General features: G+C 42.1%; 1 protein-coding gene across 1 annotated transcript in view; it reads left to right on the top strand.

Moving 5' to 3' along the window:
* The window catches only part of LOC140189912 (Fc receptor-like protein 5), a 54,419-nt gene that overhangs the window by 21,732 nt on the left and 12,809 nt on the right, over positions 1 to 19,878 (top strand). Inside the window, exons 5-10 of the mRNA XM_072246257.1 lie at positions 544 to 834; positions 3,054 to 3,341; positions 4,436 to 4,726; positions 9,162 to 9,452; positions 10,893 to 11,183; positions 14,422 to 14,661. Of these exons, the coding sequence (XP_072102358.1) occupies positions 544 to 834; positions 3,054 to 3,341; positions 4,436 to 4,726; positions 9,162 to 9,452; positions 10,893 to 11,183; positions 14,422 to 14,661 (1,692 nt within the window). The remainder of the gene's footprint in view (positions 1 to 543; positions 835 to 3,053; positions 3,342 to 4,435; positions 4,727 to 9,161; positions 9,453 to 10,892; positions 11,184 to 14,421; positions 14,662 to 19,878) is intronic.

Genomic DNA, 19,878 nt, shown 5'->3' with positions numbered 1-19,878 from the left:
GACTTCTCTAACTTCCTCTAACTCCCCACCTCCCCCTCGTACCCCATCCGTTATTTATTTTTATACACACATTCTTTCTCTCTCTCTCTCTCCTTTTCCTCCCTCTGTCCCTCTAACGATACCCCTTGCTCATCCTCTGTTTCCCCCACTTTCCTTCCCCCTGGACCTTCTGTCCCATGATCCTCTCATATCCTTTTTGCCAATCACCTGTCCAGCTCTTGGCTCCATCCCTCCCCCACCTGTCTTCTCCTATCATTTTGGATCTCCCCTCCCCCTCCCACTTTCGAATCTCTTCCTAGCTCTTCCTTCAGTTAGTCCTGAAGAAGGGTCTCGGTCCGAAACGTTGACTGTACCTCTTCCTAGAGATGCTGCCTGGTCTGCTGCGCTCACCAGGAACTTTGATGTGTGTTGCTCTGCTATAATTGTCCACCCTCCTATTCCTCGTTAACACAGGCTTAATTACATCGTAACGGGTTTTGCATGACTATTATTGCGCAAGATAATTTATTAATCTGTTTGTCCTTTCCGTTGCCGTGACGACAGAGCCTCTTCCGGTGCCCAGAATATCATCTGATCAGTCCAGTGGCGTGTATGTAACTGGCGAGACGGTCACCATTACCTGTAACACGAAAGGAAAACATCGTGGCTCCATCTACTTCTACAAAAACGATAAATTATTGGCTACTCGGCATCATTTCCTGAAGGAAAACATCTTAAGTTTCCGTGCTACCAACAGAAACCAAGTCGGGCAGTATCAGTGTCAGTTCGAAGCTATCATCCGAAAGAGAAGACTTCTATCTCAGACTAGCGAGATTTTGATGTTAACACTATCGGGTAAGTGCGGGAAACAGAATAAGTTAATTTTTCATACATACAGGTAACTGGTTTCCATTAGGCAGCTCAAATATCATCCTGTTTCAGCAGTAACAACGAAAATAAATTATTAATTTTGTTCGATTTCTTAGCTTATTTTATTCAGCTGAATTTGTTCCATGCCGATGCGTCTTTTCGGATCAACCCCTAATCTATTTGGAATGTCATTCTTCGTAAAACTTAGTTTTCGAATAGCGTCAGTAGGTGTATTAAGATGAAGCACGTTTTCCTTTTACCACACTCTTGTGAGCAGAGAGGAAATGGTCATTACAATCCTTTCCGTGGTATTGAGTAAATATGAGGCCTGAAAGACGGCTCCTAATTTGAATAGTTACCTCCAGTTAACCGATTAAGTTAAAACAATGTTGTGAGCCAACGGAGTAATTTCAGAATATCAGACGGTTGATTGCATTAGATTTTTACACACCACGGAGTCAGGACCTTGTGGTTCAATGGTCCAGATCGACCAAGATGCTCCATCCAAATTAATCCCACTTGTCAGCATAACGATCTGAAACTTTCCAACCCAAACACCTTTTCGACTGTCTTTTAGAAGTTGTTAATTTACCTGTCTCCACTACTTAGTCTGGGAGCCCAGTCTACATACATACTGTCGTTTGTGTAAAATATTTGTCTTTTAAGTTTCTGTTAACCATTTCCCATTCTCGTCTTTAAAATATGCCCTTGAATTTTGACAGTATGCATACGCCCCATCGATGCCTCTCATGGCCTTATACATATGTGGGTATGTCTTCATGTCTCCTACGTAAACCGAATAAAATCATCGCCTTCCCAAACTCGCCCTATAGGCTCGACCCTTCCTATGACGAAATCGCTGTAAATCTCCTCTGCACCCTTTCCAGATTGATAACACCTTTTGTATAGCATAAGGACAAACAGAGAACGCAATTTTTCAAGTACGACCTCCTCGTAGCATTACCTGGCACATTATATGACGTATGTGAATGATGACAAACTTGATTCTGATGTGGGTCGTTATTGTGGACTGAGAGTGAGAAGGGACAGAGAGAGAGAGGGGAATCAAGTTTGTAAAAAGGTGGAGAGAGGAGAGAGGTGAGGCACCAGAGAGGCATTCTGTAGTGATCAATAAATCAATTGTTTGAAATCAAATGGCCTTGCCTGGTATCTCAGGACTGGCGACTCTACAACCGCGCCATGCTCACCCCAGCACGTTCTCTCTACCACCTGAACCATACTGCCTCCGGGATGCTCCACCCTCGCCATTCCCCACATGATTTGCCGCCGACTTCTTTCCAAATTCGCTCTCCGGCCCACCCTGACAATTAGAGCACTGTGCAAATGTTTTAGGCAGCCTGGCTATGTATATGTGCCTGAGACTTTAGTACTGAATTGTACTTTAGATTGTGCTTGTAATCTCTTCTGCACCATCCTCAGGTTTTCTATATATCTCCTCTAAAATGGTAACCCGAACTGTGCAAAATTCCTCACATGTGGCTTTCCTTAGGAATTATAAAACTGCTACATTATGCCATTACTTCAAAACTCCATTTTCTGATTGATGACCGTCAATAGTCTTAATGCCTTCTTCACCACCCTGTCTACTTGTGCGGTCCATTTCAGGTCAACTGTGCAATTTTTCTCCCACTGCTTTAGAAGACTTGCCTGTGCATTGCCCATTGACCGCGCATATACCGTCCTGGCTCGAATGACCAATTAAAAACCCATTTGCCATTTCTCACGCTATCATCCTAACTTATCAAGATCACTTTTACTCATTTCAACCTGCTTCAGTCATATCAATACGCTCTAAGCAGTCTAATTTTGCCATGTATATTTATTGTCTTGACCCAAATCAGATTACACCTCTCCAGTTAACAGGAATAAGGAATCTGAGTCAATTCATTTCTTCTTGTACTCTGGTGAGGTGACTTCGACCAGTAATATTTTTCTCACTTACATTCTGTTGTGTTCTAATGAGTGTGTCTAGTTTTTCTGCTGCTTTTGATTTTAGGTTTCCAGCATATTCACTTTCCCTCAATGTGTGCTTTCCCTTCTCCGTTTCCAACAGAGAACTTCAATTAATTATGTTGCTTGATCTAGACAGATTTAGCCGATTTCTTCAAATGGTTTCACAATGGTGTTGACAGAATTTTTCAAGATAAATTATTTTTAAAATTTCCTGCTTAATTTTGTTGCAGAACCATTAACCCCTCCAACGATCTCGCTTGATCAGTTGAGTGGCGTTTATTTAGAAGGAGAGACTGCCACAGCCACCTGCAGTATAAATCAAGACTACGACAGCATTTACTTTTACCGAGATAACGAACAAGTTAGCTCTCACCAACTGCTGATAAAGAACAATACTGGGACATTCCCTGTCTCTAAGCAGAGCACCGGAGGTCAGTACAAGTGTCAGTATCGAACAACAATCGGGAAAAGGCAGTTGTGGTCACCGACCAGCAAAGATCTCACGTTGACCGTGGTAGGTAAGTACAGCCAAAGTGAAAACCGAACAACACTCAATTATTATTGCATAGTTAGTTCAAATAGACGATATCGAATCCCCACATTGATATCCATCGACCTGACCAAACCTAGATCCGATCACATTCCAGATGAAATGCAAAATGAATTGCCTGCACCAATCCGTGATTTATTGAACTTTGACCTATTCAGATTCCACAGTCTCAGATTCTTTGGTTTAAGTTATAAACCCATCAGTCACGAAGGGTTATATAAGATATAGGAAGAATTTATTTAGATAAAACGTTCAATTGTAGATGATATTCCTTCCGTCACTACTTTTCTAGTGTGCGGCTGCAGTGAAGAGCCAAACGTATCATGTAATTAGCCAATTTAATCACGGAAAAGAACATACATGGACAGCACTGAAGCAAGCCCTATAGCCCACTATGGCATATCTGTGCCGAACAGGATACCGAATTAAAACAAATCTCTTCTGCATTTATAATCCATATTCCTCCAGCATTGGCATATTTCTATGCTTCCCAGCACCTGTTTAAATGTCCCTACAGTATCTGCTACCACCACGGCCCTGAGACCACCATTTCCTTCAGGTCTGAAATGTCTGTCCGTGTCTACCCTAACAGAAATCTTGTGACTGTGTGGTCTATCTATGCGTGAATCTATATACTTATATCGGCTTTGCCCTTAGCCTCAGAAGCTCCAAAGAAAACAGCACCCGTTTGAACAAACTCTCTGCATAGCTCATTCACTCTGTCCCACGCAGGTTTCTCCAAAGCCACCTTTGCACAACTTCCAAAGCTTCCACATTCAGAATTGCACACAATACAAGTACGGTGCAGGCAAAGTTTTATACAAAAGCCACATGACATCCTAATCTAATACCTAATGCTTCGAGCAATGTAAATCTCGCAATAGGATTTCTGTTCCAGACTACCTACTTGTCTGTTGATTTTCAGTGAGCTTTGGGCTTGCACACTTATATTCCTCTGTAAAGCAAAATTGAGATCTGACTTCATGCAGACGCGTGGCCTTCAACACGTACATGAACGCAGCACTTCACTGTAATGTCTCAAATATCTTACATTTACTGCAGATTCTCTGGCACAACCAGTGTTGTCACTTGATGAACCCTCCGGTGTGTATCTAGACGGAGAGACCGTCACGATGACATGCAACGTGTATGGGAAGTCCACTGGTTCAACCTACTTCTACAGAAATCACGTTCAACTCACAACCGGTCAACTCCTTACGAAGGGAAACATTGGAAAATTTTCGGTAACGAACACAAAGCAAATGGGTCTCTATCAGTGCAGCTATGTAATCTCCTTCAGAACAAGATCATTTGACTCGCCATTCAGCCAGCACGTGAGGCTTTCGATAGCAGGTGAGTTATAGGGGATTATGAAGCTGCGTATTATTCATTGTAATTTTGTAAATTGTCTGACAATTCCTACTGAACATTCTTAATAAATTTTGTGGCCGTAACGTAGATTTGGTTGAGAGAAAGTCAGAGGTGGATGCTTAATTTCTCAGTGTTTCCATATTTTAGAAAAGATAGAGCAAGAACATTAAAAAGTGTCAGGAAGCTGTGCCGTTAATGAGGAGCAATTTCACAGCTACATGCAGAAGGGACATAACGGAGGGTTCATCCGTCGACTCTATTGGGATACAAATCAAGAATAAGAAAGATACAATGACTATGATGGAATAATACTACAGGTCTTCAATAGCTATCAGTAGCCCAGGGATACTGTGGGGCAGAAATACAGGCAGAATAGTCAGCAGTTTAAAAAGAAACTGGTTGATGCAGTGGATATCTCCAGGTTCACTATTAGGGACTTACTGAGTGAAAGATATTTGAATGACGCAGAATTCTGTAAGTGCATTCCGGGAGGTTTTAAGCGGTATGCAGCTTATCCAATAAGTGGACGGACCATACTGGGCCTAGTGTTGCACAATGAACCTGGCCAGATGATCGCCCATTAATTTACAGAACAGTTAGGAACACTGGTGTCAACTCCTGAAATTTTAAGAAAGCTCCAGAAGAGGGTAACTATCGAACTTCTGGGAGAGCATAGAATTGGAGCAGAGCAAATTACGAGAATATTAGGCAGGAACTTGCAAGGATTTTAAATTGGGAGATCTACTTTTGTGCAAGTTCGCACCTGGCATGTCTAGGAAGCTTAAAGTAACCAGAGCTCTTAAAGATTACAACGAATGTATAAAAGAGCTCGCGAAGGAAATTAGGAGAGCCTGGAGAAACATGAAATTTCATTGGCAAGTAGGATTAAAGAGAATCCCAAGGGTTATAATTGCAACAAAACTGAGGGAATAACTTGGTAGTGGGAACGGCACAGAGCGATAAAGAAAGGAGCATTTCCCTGGAGACAGAATATATTCTAAATTTTAAAAATTAATATATGTTTCCTTGCACCTCCTTCACTTCCATTTGGGCTCTATGTGTGGAGTAGTTTCTATCACTTTATGCTCTGAAGGACCCCATTAAGATGAAAAGAGTGGAAAGAGCTTGACGAGAATCAACGTTCTGTCTGTCGTTTTTACAGCTGAGTGGACTAACCATTGTTCTGAGCAGAAAATTTTTACACGGCCACTAACGACGCGGCTCATTTCATGTTTTTTTTTTGCGTAAGATGCACAGCAAATAAACATAAACCAGAACTCACAACACAAATAAACGATGTCGGATATTCAAAACAACTGACAGGCACAATTGCAAATGTAAAACGTTTTGAATAGACAGCATCGGCCTTCAGCGCGCCGACCGTTTGTTAACGTTGAACTACCGACTTCCATTCTGTGTTGAGAGCTCCAATTTGCAACAGTGCTGTAGCTTGAAACACTGACAATGCAATTCCGTCGAAGCCCTAAAATGTTCCAAATTAAGGGCTGTAGTGCATTTATCATCTAGAAAATTTGCGATTATCTTCATTAAAACACAAATGATGGTGGCATCCGTCTGTCTAGAAGGACAATGGGGTGTATGCTATGGGTCAGTCCGTTTTAGAGCTAAAATGCTGCGAACAGCTGCACTGGAGTATACTCTCCTGGGCACAGGCCTGAGCGGAAAGTATGGAGATTCTGGGATGCGTAGTCTTCAAGATCGCACTCTCAACCTCACTGGTGTCGTCCAAAGGAAGGTGAAGCAATACGTCTGGCACCAGCTTGGCTGCAGGAGCTACCGGAACGATGTTAAGTAACGTCCAGCTGCCTTTCTGTCTAGGTTAACTCCCGTAGTCTTCGCTTCTCCCGAACCTACCCACAAGGCGGGGGACCTATTTACCCGTACTTGCAGATCTGGTTTACCAGCACCAGTGCGTGTCGACATGACAATGAGCCTCTGTGCTACGTGTTCAGGGGCCAGACCGCCTCCCCGTCCTCTGTAGTTCAACCTGAGTGCGAAAGGAGTTCAGTTTCCGCGTGTCGCCAGCGGGGAAGTACTACATGAGGCTTGTTGGTGGAGAGGCTATGTACTGGCATGGAGAGACTTCCACATGCAGCTCTTCTTTTCGCGAGACTGCTAGCCAGCCATTAACGCTGAAAGTTAGAGAGACAAGCACTATCCACTACACATACATTTAACGCATCACAGCAACCGCTAACACAAATTAATAGCAGGCTATTTCACAATTATATTAACAGGGATTTAAAAATTGTATTAGCATAATTTCTATATTATATTATTTAGATTATGAGAGCACCCAGTCCTCATTTATTGTCATTTAGAAATGCATACATGTATTAAGAAATGATACAATGTTTCTCCGGAGTGATATCACAGAAAACAGGACAAAGCAAAGACCAACACTGACAGAACCACATAATTATAACATATAGTTACAGCAGTGCAAAGCAATACCATAATTTGATGAAGAACAAGCCATGGGCACGGTAAATAAAGTCTCAAAAGCCCCCGAGTCGATCGACTCCCAAGTTCCCGATAGCAGGCGGCAAAACGAAGAGACTCTCTGCCATAAACCTCCAGGCACTGTCAACTTGCCGATGCCTTGGAAGCAGCCGACCACAGCCGATACTGAGTCCATCCGTCCGAAAGCTTCGAGCTTCCGCCCAGTCCCTCCGATACAGCCTCCTGAGCGCCATCCTCTGCCGAGCAGCTTCGACCTCTCCCGGGCCGCGGAAACACACAAAGCCGAGGATTTCGGGGCCTTCTGCTCTGGAGATTCCGGTTATCACACAGTAGCAGCGGCAGCGAAGCGGGCATTTCAGAAGTTTTCCAGATGTTCCTCCGTACTCTCACGTCCGTCTCCATCAAATCAGAATTGTGCACGGTCCCCTACTTGACAGATAACAGACATCACCACCGAAGTGGCCGCGCGCGCCTGCCTCCGTGTTGCATTACTCCAGGATTCTCAGATCAATCGCGAGAAACCCAAGTTCCACAAACCTGGCACAACTACCATATACTTCACATTCTCAATTTATATTCGAACGTTATAGGTGAAGCTCTGAAATTCGTGAACATCTGCAGAATATCCCCGTCTTGTCGAGCTTAAAGTTCTGCGGTTCGGTTCACCGCGATTGTAACGCACTGACGCATTCTTTAACGCATCACACTGATTGAGAGATTCAGCAGAAATCAGAGAGCAAAATTCCGTCCTCCCAAGTTTATAAACTTCATAGATAAAATTCCGTAAAGAAGTCGATTTCATTCAGAGTATCCAATGATACTGCTCTTGATACTAACGTTGACTTTTTGTTGAATCTGTCAGCATATAAATCTCCCGCAGTGGAAAATCAGAATACTGGAAGGTATAGTTTGAAAGAGGGAGGTGCGAAAGTTTAAAGGAGGTTTACGAGGCAAAACATTTTTTGACACAGAGTTTGATGCCTGAAACGCTTTTCTGAGAGAGGTGGTGGAGCACAAAGTAATACTAACGTTTTACAAGCATTTAGACCAGGATATGATCTTTCTTGGTTAACTGCAGGATATTGTGATTGATTTAGACAAACGGCGATGTAAAGTATTTGGTTAAAAGTCTGCTCCTCTCCTGCACTGTTCCTTTCAACATAATCACCTGAGAATTTAGTTTCCAGGTCCTAAGGTGTACTCACATCGAAATGTCGAAAAAATAAAGGAGTAGGAATAAGTCATAAAATCTTTCTATTCTTCCGCTATTCCAGGTACATCAAAGTTCAAAGTAAATTTCTTGTCATAGTAGATATATGTCCCTATGTACTACCCTGAGATTCATTTACTTGTGGGCAGTCCCAGTAAACATAACGAAACACACAGAATGAATGAAAAACTGCAGACAACAATGAATGATAAACAACTAATGTGGAAAACACAACAAATAATGCAAATACAAAAAAAAAAGAAAACTAAAGTAATAAAAACATAGGTGCATATTCAATAAACAATTTTGGATCAGTACAGTGTTTTGGAGCCCGATTTTTGAGGGGTAAACACTGTTCCTAAACCTAGTGGTGTGGAACCTAAGGCTCCTGTACCACTTTCCTGATGCAGCAGGGAACAGTGGAAATTTCCTGGATGGTGGGGGTCCGTGATGATGGATGCTGCTTTCTTACAGCAGCACTCCTTGTAGATGCGCTCAGTGGTAGAAACCAGGAACACCAGAACATAGAAAACCTGGATTAGTGGAAGAATATTCAGCATCTCGGAGCCAATCCAATATTTAAAGTGATCTACGCCAGACCTCATCTCATTTTCTCTGAGGGTTCACATTAAACCCCACTACACTGGTAATTCCTGCGTGGTATGAAATAAATCATGGCCTCCAATCGATATATAACTGCTATTTCCGTTAATTTGAACACAGATCCGCTGACGCCACCAGATATTGCCCTTGATCGACCGAACGGGGTGTATGCAGAAGGAGAAACTGCCATATTAACATGCACCGTGTCCGGCGAACACCGTGGTAAAATGTTCTTTTATAGAAACAAAAGACTGATGACCACCCATGAGCTAAGGACCAAAGCTAACACGGGAGTATTTGTCGTAACCAGCAGTTTCCATGGAAGCCGCTACCAGTGCAAATATGGAACGTACGCTAAAGCAAGATGGCTGGAGTCGCAGTTAAGCGAAGCTGTGACGCTGACTGTTGTGGGTGAGTAAAACAATTGTAAGTTGATGTTTAATGGGCTTAACTGATTGTTAGGTCGTATAAATGTAACGTCACGATGATTTACGACGAAAAATCTCCTCAGGAACGAAAGGCGCCCATTACAGCGGGTAATAAGAACACTAAACATCGCAATGACATATTCATTAGACATCAAAATAAATAAATAAAATTGACTTCGAGGACAGGACATGTATCCAAGGCTTATGTGCTGCATGTTTTATGATAATTCTTGGCGGCCGGGATGGCATTTATATTTCTGGACGTTGATTTTCTTTATTCTACCTCCAGCAGCTCAATCAATGCGCTATAAATGACGAAACAAATAGTTTTCTGCTTAAGCAAGTGGAGGCCTGATAGGAGTACAGCGAAAACTGGAGAAGCGTCGATACGGTAGTTTTGTTTCCCAAATTGTCGATGTTGAGCAACAGAAGGTGTAGCTTTAAGGGAAGACCGGGGAAAATTTAAAGGTGCTGTATTGAAAAAAAGAATCATTTTTTTTCCACTCAGGCAGTCGAGGTTGCTAGCAACGCGCTACCAGTGGAAGTGGTGAAAACAGAAACACCACAGAAGTTCGAGATGCATTGCCACAGAGATGTGAACAGGTCTTGAATGAAAGGGCAAAGACCACGTGCACAAGAAGTGCAGGTTAAGTCGGATACTGGTTGGCAATGGCCAAGTGCCCTGGTCCTGCACTGTAATGTTCCACATTCTGTTTTCTCCTGTGTGCAAACATTGCAGGCAGTACCATGGCGGTCCTGAGGTTCGGTTGAGTGGAGCATCATTTCGGAGCCTCTGTCAAAACAAGCTTCGTTGCCGATGGCTTCACTCTATAATGGATAGATTATTGGGTATGATTGAAATGCGTTGATCGGATGTTTGCCACCTTCTGGTGTCCAGTTGATTGTTTTGACAGTCGGCGCTTATAATTTACTGATATGTTCGACCCTGAATATCAGACCATTTTACATTCTATTGATTAGAAAGACGAAGTATTTTAGTGGATACTTTTTTGTCCATTAAGCGTGGGGTGCGTGTAAGTTATTTACAAAAGTCAGTTTAAATCAGCAAAAGGAAAGTACGTCTGTCATCAGTTTCGAAACTGGAAACCCTCCCTCACCCCAACCCCACCCCAGAAATATCTTTTTTTTTTCTGAGCCCGTAACCTTGTGAATAGTCCAAAATTCATCTAATGATACTTTACTATTAGACTATTCAGCACTGGGTATCCGCGCCTATCAAGAACAATTCTTTGCCCTAAAGCTGCTGACAACTTGTTTGGTTCTCCCTTTTGTGAACATGAGATCCTTTGTAAATCTTGCCTAAATTGAAGTAAAACTTAATTTCTCTTCGTTTGGAAAATTAATTTTAAAAAAAACTGTATCGTTTAAGGACCGTGATTATTTACATTCACTTTGTCTGTAGCTGCAGTGCCAGTGCCAAAGATCAGTCTTGATAAATCAGTTGGAGTGTACTCGACAGGAGAGACGATCATTCTTCTCTGTGACGTCAATGGAAAAAGTCGCGGTAAAGCCTACTTCTACAGAGAAAATGAACTACTGAAGCGTCATCAAATCTTCAGCAAAGGCAACATCGGAAAACTTACGGTCACCAGTTCGAAACACGGAGGATGGTATCGGTGCAAATATAAAACGGTCGTGAAAAGAAGACCATTCTGGTCCGAACTTAGCGAACCTGTGATGGTTACTATAGCAGGTGAGTATGTCTGAGTGCGTGTTTGAACACTGGCTTGTGTGCAGGTGCGCAACTGTTAAGATGAGTGGATGACTGGGGCGAGGGCGAGTGAGCTGACGGAAGAGAGCTGGCTGAACTAATTGTGATTTTAGAAGAACATGTGGTGTAAAATAGATAAGCAGTGTCTGTGAACCAGTAAACCAGTTCACAGAATGGAATTATCGATGCTAAGTTAAATATTGTGCACTGCAACGCTGCTAGGTACCTAGTGGATATAAACAATGTGGTATATGTCGAGATTATTAAGCCTGAGGACGATCAATTTAGAGGACGGATCAGTATGTGGAACTACGACGTAATTGCAATTAAAGATATCTGACTACAGAAATACAGTGATTTGCTGGTTCATGTTCCAGGATTTCTTTTATTTAAAAGATAAGAGGACGGAGGAAAATGAGGCACTGAACGTTATAATATCAGTCACGGACAATATGACAGGAATCGGTGCTGGGACCATTGTTGTTTGTCATCTATATCAATGATCTGGAAAATAATGTTTTTTAACTGGATCAGCAAATTTGCCGATGACACCAAGATTGTGGGTATAGCGGACTGCGAAGAAAGCTATCATGGCTTGCAGTGGGATCTGGACGTCATGGAAAAATGGGCTGAGACATGGTAGATGGAATTTAATGAATGTAATGCAGACATGTGTAGCGTGTTGCAGTTTGGTCGAACCAACCAGGGTAGATTGTACAAGGTGAATGGTCCGACACTGAGGAGTGCGGTAGAACAAAGTGAGCTGGGAATACAGATCTATCATTCATTGAAAGTAGTGTAACAGGTAGATGAGGTCGTAAATAAAGTTTTTGGCACATGGCCTTCATTAATCAAAGTATTATGTATAGGAGGCAGTATGGTACGTTGAAATTCTATAAGACATAGGTGAGGCCCAATTTAGAGTATTTAATGCAGATTTGTTTACCTACCTGTATGTAAGATGTAAAACAAAATTGAAAGACTACAGAGAATATTTACAAGAATGTTCCGTAGTCTGTAGGAGCTGAGTTATATAGATAGACCGAATAGGTTTTGACTTTATACCTTGGAGCGTAGTAGATTAAGAGGAGATTTGACAGAGGTATACAAAATTATGAGCGTATAGATGCACTTTCCTACTGAGTTTGGGTGGGACTCCAACTAGAGGTCTTGGCTAAGGGGGAATAGGTGAGACATTCAAGGAGAACATGAGGGGAAACATCTTCACTCGGAAAGTCGTAAGAGTGTGGAGCAAGTTGCCAGCCAGCCAGCGCAAGTGGTGCATGCGAAGTTGATTTCAATGTTTAAGAGATGCTTGGATAGGTACATGGATGGTAGGGGTAGGGAGAGTATGGTCCCGATGCAAGTCGATGGGAATAGGCTGTTTAACCGACTCGGACTAGAAGGGCCGATGGGATATTTTCTATACTTTTCAATGACTCTTTGACCCTATGGTAGCTGCACTATGATAGGCAGAAATCAAGCACGTCTATGTTGGCTAAACTCGAAAATGAGAAAGGTGCAATTGTTCCAATGGGTTTATGCAAAAGACGCCGTGAGAGTCATATAGAAACTGGGGAGCATATATGCCGGCAGATTAAGGACAACAGAAAAGGCAACAACATTATCATTATGGGTGAATTCAACTTTTTCAACTTAGACAGGGAAATTCTTACTCCAGCAGGTTGTGATGAACAGAATTTAAGTCTTTCCAAAGGGGTTTATTGAGACAGTATGTGGGAAATCGAAGTACAGGGGTGGACTATACTGTTTCTTGTACTGATTAATGAGCCCGGCCCTGTCACTGAACAGTCAGCGGATGAACAGTTGGGAAAGAATTTTCAGAATTCGTTCACCTTTAAGCGAGATATGCATGAATAAGGATAACGAATGTATCCTGCAGCGGAATGTTACTTGGGAGAGGAAAATTATGACAGCAGTATCCAGAACATAAAAAGAGTTCATTAGAAAAAGCTGTTTTCGGGCAAATCCACATCTGGCATCTGGAGCTTGTTTGAAGAAAACTGCCGAATTTCGAGGTCGGTTTGTTACAGCAAGAGGGAAGTGAGAAAGGTAAGGGGACCTTGGATGCTGAGTCTTCGGAAATTTACTCAAGATAGAGTGCATTGAAGCATTAGGAAGACAAAAGTGGAACGGGACACTTCAGGAATATAAAAGAGCCTGAAGGGAACATAGAGACCCTTTTGGAGAGCTATAACGCGACCTGCAAACCCTTTGGCTCGTAGGCTTAAAGATTAAAGGATTAAAAATACATCAAGAGAAAAAGATTTCTGTTAACATCTCAAAGGTAATGCGGGTGGAGAATACTGGTGCAATCCTAAAGGATAACTTTGCCTCGGTATTTACCGAAGCAGACCTAAAGGGTAGTGGGATCAAAGTGAAGTCTTTTAATATGAAAGGGTATTTCAGGCTGGTTTCAACTCAAACACTAAAAGAGTCTGCAGGCGCTGGAAATCCAGAGCAACACACAGAAACTGCTAGGGGAACTCAGCAGCTCAGACAGCTTCTATGGATAAGAGTAAACGTTTCGGACCAATACCCTACTTCAAGACTGAGAAGGAAGGAGGATAATGCCTGAATAAAAAGGCGAGGGAGGGGAAAGAGGCTAGGCTGAAGATGATTGGTGAAGCCAGATGAGAAGGATCAGTAGCTGGAGAAGAAAGAGTCAGATAGCAGCGGATAGTCGGCAATAGGAGGAAGAGAACAAGCAGGGAACCCAGGGGGAAGTAATAGGCAGATGAGAAGTGAAAAGTCAGAGTGGGGAACAGAGGAAGTGGGAGTGGGGTAGAATTTGTTCATCGGAAATCGATATTCATGCCATTAGGTTGGAAGGTATCAGGCTGGAGTCTGCCCAAACGGAATATGAGATCTTGGTCATGCTACCTGAATTTTGCCTCATTGTACGAACCCCTAATTTTCTGAATCTTACCCCAATTCGCAGACGTTATAAATTTCCCGCCTAAAAGTTGAATATTCCATGTTCAAGGGAAGGATAGGTGACTTCAGGTCTGTTCACACAGTCAGAAACAATGAAAATTTCATCGTGCGATGGAAATAACGATTGTCGTTGCAATGCAGACAGAAAGTGGCGTTCAGAGCTATTACGTGCTTCCGTTCATCTGTCGTATTACCGCTTGCTTCACGAATGTTGTCTGTACGATATTAACTTATTCCTCCCCTTGTGTAATTCGCATTCCAGATTCACCAAAACCACGTTTAACCCTGAATCCTCGTCGTGCTGTGAGGGGCGGACAAGTCACTTTTAATTGCACGAGCCCCCTGGAACCCCCTGGCTTCCTGTTTTACTTGTTCAAGCAGGGAGATACAAATTATTTGGATATCCAACCGGCGGCGGCAGGCAGCCAAACAGTCAACTTCACCCTGAAGAACGTAGAGCAGGCCAATGGAGGAAACTACACTTGTCTGTATAAAGCGGAGGGCAAGAGAACTCTGCTAACCTCAGCACTGAGTGACAACGTACATTTAACTGTATATAGCGAGGGGAAGATAATGCTCAACGCATCACTTTGCACAGTAAACTTGGCTTAACAGGATGCAAAATTGATATCCTACTTCTATTCACTTCACTATAACCGTTAGAAGGAACATTCAAGCTTTGTGCTTGATGTATCGATTGTACATCAATGATAAACGCTTCTGATGCTGAATCATGCCAGTTCCCTATGCTCGTTATCATGCATGTCCTGCTTTCTGCCAACGTGGGCATTCACAACGTGGACTTGTTGCAGCAGATCAGGCACTAATGGAATGGAAACAGATTAACATATCTGATTGAAGCATGTTGTTAAAACAGAAAAGCAGAAAGCATGCTAATACTGAAAATCTACGGTACAATGATTTTCATTTAAATAAAACTATCAATATCAGTTTAATTTTGATAAGGTGAAAAACTTGGAAGCATTCTGTAGTTGGAGACAAAAGTGAATACAGTGCCTTGAAAAATTCTTCAGAAAATACGTATCTTCTAAATTTAAAATATAATAAAGTAGGACTTTTGAGCTAATCTACCAAGCATTGTGCATCATGTCAAAAGCCAAAATCCAAAATCCGTCAACGATTTATTAAATGTTAAAAAGAAAATTGTGAGGCTGAAAAAGTATACACCCCTTTGTAATTACTATGCTAACTTCCCTCAACTACAATACTGTATGTTACCTTACCAACTCGCCCAATGTGTTGATACAGAAAATTGGAAGATCATCTGCTTTCAATGACTTCATAACAATAAACACCCCCTCGCTCAGTCAGAGCTAACATAATCGTCGATTTTCAACAGACAAAAGATCATTCGAAACAAATCAGGGAAAGGATGATAGAGAAAGATCAACCTGGGGAACGAAACATGAGCACCTTAAAGGCAATGAACCTTGGTGCTCACCACAGTCAATCCTGAAAAAGTGGAAAAAATATGAAGCCCCAGCTGCACTGTAGGTTAGGAGTCCCCTCTAAACTTAGTCCTCGGAGAAGAATTGCACTTGCAAGAGAGGTTACTGTGACGCAGTTACGCTGAGTGAGCATCAAAAGTTAGTGGCTGCAACTGGAGATGAAGTCCATGACTCCACAATCTCTAAGGCCTTCCACATAAAGGACAGTTATTGGAAGTGCCAAGGAATAAACCACCGCATAATAAAAAAGACATTCCCTTGCCCGTGAAGACTTCGCAAAGTGTCACGAAGAAAATATTGTAAAGGTATAGAAGAAGGTCTTGTGGTCTTATGATAATAAAGTGGAACTCTTCGGCTTACACAGTAGTTGGCGTAAATCTAATACCACGCATCATGGCTTAAATCTAAAACCACGTTACATACCGATTGTGGTGGAGGTAGCATCATGCTATGTGGATGCTTTTCACCAGCAAGGACTTGAAAACAAGTTAGGACTGATGGAAAAATAACTTCTGCTAATTACAGAGAGATCCAGAATAAAAACCTGCTAGCCTTTGACAAAAAGCTTAAACTGGGGAGGGAAGTTCGTCTTTTAACAGGTCAACGAGCAGCAACACTACCAGAGCAAACACGTAGTGGTCTGAAGTGAATAAAATTTATGTCCTTGATTGGCTCATTCAGAGTTCTGACCTTAACCTGATCGAACATCTCTGGCAAGATCTTAAGATATCTGTGCACCGCCGTTCCTCAAGTAACCTAGCACAGCTTCAGCAATTTTCCAAGGATGGGTGGACAAATCTTACTCTATCATGTTGCGCAAACCTAATAGAGATTTCTTCAAAAAGACTACTGACTGCAATAGCTGCGAGGGGTGGTTCAACTAAGTGCTGAGCAAAGGGCAAGGAATACCTTTGAACAACTGACATTTCTGTTTCCGAATTTCAATTTTTCAAGCCTTACTATTTTCCCTTCTCTTTGGGCTGTACTGTGAAAACAGGAGCATGCGATTCACAAATAAAAATTCTCAGTTGAGTTGATCAAAATCTCTGATTGTAATATTCATTCTGTGAGCAAAGGGTTGGGGCTGAATAATTCTGCAGGGCACTTTATAGCACATTTACAAATTTCACTGCTTGGTGAACATGTAACAAAGAGAAAGTTGAAGATATGCCTAGTGTTTCACACCAGAGGGACGCATAAAGGAATGCACCCACAGGACTTACTCCTAAAGTTAAAATAGTATAATTACTTAGCCGGTCTAATAGCATCTATGTAGTTAACGTGATAGTGTAAACTTCGTGTGAAGGCTTGCTGTGCTCATCCAGAAAACAAAGTATACTACTTGTTGCTTACACGCCAGATCTGATAATGTTCCAGACAAATAGATAATCCATTGATGGTATTATATTTTGCCAGGAAGTAATCGAAAATTTAACAGGGCCTGTTCCACTGTTATATACTCGATCTCCATAAGTATTAATCTAATCAGTTGGATGTTAATTCTATTTTCATTATGGCTGATCGAAGCTAATAGAAAGCAAATCACTTGTCACGTGATAATTTAGCGTTGTTTTCTACTTCGCTACATTTCTTTGGTGATCAATGTGCCTGTCTTTTTTTGAAAACCTTTCGAGATGATGAACATGCAACACACACAAGATGCTGGAGGAACTCAACAGGTCAGGCGGCATCTATGGAAAAGAGTTAACAGTTAACGTTCCGGGCCGAGACCCTATGTCAGAACTGAAAGATTTCGGACCGTCACGTCGACCATTTACTCTTTCCCATAGATGCTGACTGCCCTGCTGAGTTCCTCCAGCATTTTGTGTGTTTTACTTGAATCCAGTATCTGTAGATTTTCTTTGTGAGATAATGAACATCTCCAACAACGACAGAAATGGTCACCGTTCCCTATCGCTCTTTAACACATCATCGTCCGAATTATTAAAATAGTTGACAAGCAGCAACACGACCAGCAACCGATCGTACGGCGCACAACTTGCCACAGGCCTTTAGTAAGCAGGGAACCATCTCTGGTTTCTCCCACGAAGCTCAGGTTAAAAACAATCTGAAGCTTACGTGATAGTCTTCCAGCAGGACGTTTCAAATGCGTTCGAACGTCCATGTAAACATCGTCCACTGTCTTTCATACATTAATTTTCCTAGTGATCTCATCAATGAAAAATACATAAGATTGATTAGGAAGGACCTACAAAGCACAAACCGATGCTTGCTATTCCGAATCAGACCCTTATATGTCGTGACACATAGAACGCCTTACAATAACTCACCTACTACGAACGTCAGGTTCACTGGACTATAATTTTCTTAATAATGTTCAGATCCATTCTTAGACCATGCAACAGTATTAGCCATCTTGCAATCTTTTAACCATCGTTTACTTCAACCACTTCGACTGGCAGTTCTTTCAATATACTGACCAGCCTTTGGGTCAAGAGCTCTTCGCTCAATTTCCCATTAAATGTCTCCTCTGTCAACGTAAACTAATACCCTCAAGATCTTGATGTTTCCTTACTATGAAAAAACCTGTGCATATTCGCTCAACTCATACCTCTCATGAGTTTATTCACCTCAATAGGATCCTCCCTGTTTTCCTACTCGTCTATGCAAAAAAGTTCCATTCTAATCAACTTCTTGCCATAACACAGACTCTCGAGTATCGGCAACATTTTCCAAGTTTTATCTACATTATTCCCAGTTTCGTTAAGCGTTTCTCGTAGAAGCGTGAGCAGCACCGAACGATTTAAACATGGACCTTTGCAACGTATGAAAACTATCGCAGAGGTTTCCGAAGCTACGCATTCTAAATGTAGCCGCAGCACTTTCTCATAGAACTACAGGATATGATACCAATTTTATGCTCAGTGCCCCGTTTGTTGAAGGCTAGCGTACCAATGGATTCCATAACCACTCTGTCACCCAGCGAGACCCTTAGGGAACAGGGTGTTATTTGGAGATTTACTTAATTATTGCTGTGCAGGCCTTATTGCTTAATGCAATTGTGTCGTGACATTGGGTTGATACTAGTTATAGATATTATTATTCATCTTCGATCGTCTTTCAGTTTTCTCTTGTAATTCAGCATATTTCTGGCGATATTCATGTATTGTTTTCTGTATATTATGTGTGTTCACAATGCCTATATCTCTTCAGTAAGAAGTCCTTGTTTGTTTACTCTGTAATATTATATCCTGATGATTATTACGGATAGTCCTTTTGTCACGGTCCCGACCGTTAATTCTCCATTTTCTCCTAATTCCCTTTGATAGTGGCACACCTGGTTTTCATCGAGACCTGCAGCACAAGAACCCCGGCTTTGCACCCACTAGTTGCCAGAGCGTTGGTTTTCCCAGAGTGGTAATTAACGTTTCCCGGCCGCTTAGGATTGTGTGTTCTAAGTTTTGCTTCAGTACCGAGATTTACCTGTGAAACTCAGTCTCTCCGTGTCAAGATAAGTTTTCTAAGTTCTACTCCACTTCCGAGGTTTACCTGTGAAACTCAATCTCTCTGTGTCAAGATAAGTATTCTAAGTTTTACTTCAGCACAGAGGTTTACCGGTGTAACTCCGTCTCTCCTTGCTAAGAGAAGTTTTATCTGCCGCTTTCCTTCCTACGCTCCGTGTCCAGATAAGTTCTGACTGCCTCCTGCTTTCCTGCACTCCCTCCCGTTTGCCGTACAACGCTCACGCCCACGTCTGCATCCTAACTCAATCTCCATGCCTGTGCCCGGTGTTTGGGTTCGCTCGATCGTTGCAACACTTTTTTGTAATAATGCATCGATTGCAATATAATTGACAGGGTCCCGACTCTAAAACCGGTATGGTGTGGTGTATTTTACGAGCTTGTATTATAAAGGTACATTTTGATAAAAGGTGTTTTCCACTTGATTTTGCCTGTGCAAGCAATTAGAATGAGTTAAACTGTTGCAGGATCCTATAACGTGTTGGATTGTGCCTGGCTTCTCTTGGCATTTTCAGCATTTATCATGAAAATACGAGAGAAGCCGGACAATTCAACACATTACAGGATAATATATTATATACGTATATATAATATCCCTTGTCATAACCACCCGGCCCTGCATTGCCACAAGGAATCGTTCTGCTTCTGGAAACTGATCTCCAACTCTGCACCAGGCGTTTGAATCTTTCTTGTCGACAGCCAGTCTGTTCAGATCATGAGGATGTTTTCAATGGAGCGTCATGCTCTTCCAGTTTAAATTTATCTTGT

The sequence above is a fragment of the Mobula birostris genome, chromosome 29 (genome assembly GCF_030028105.1).
Source record: "Mobula birostris isolate sMobBir1 chromosome 29, sMobBir1.hap1, whole genome shotgun sequence".
Lineage (NCBI taxonomy): Eukaryota > Metazoa > Chordata > Chondrichthyes > Myliobatiformes > Myliobatidae > Mobula > Mobula birostris.
Note: the sequence above shows the minus strand (reverse complement) of the source record. Positions and strands in the feature narration are given on the sequence as shown.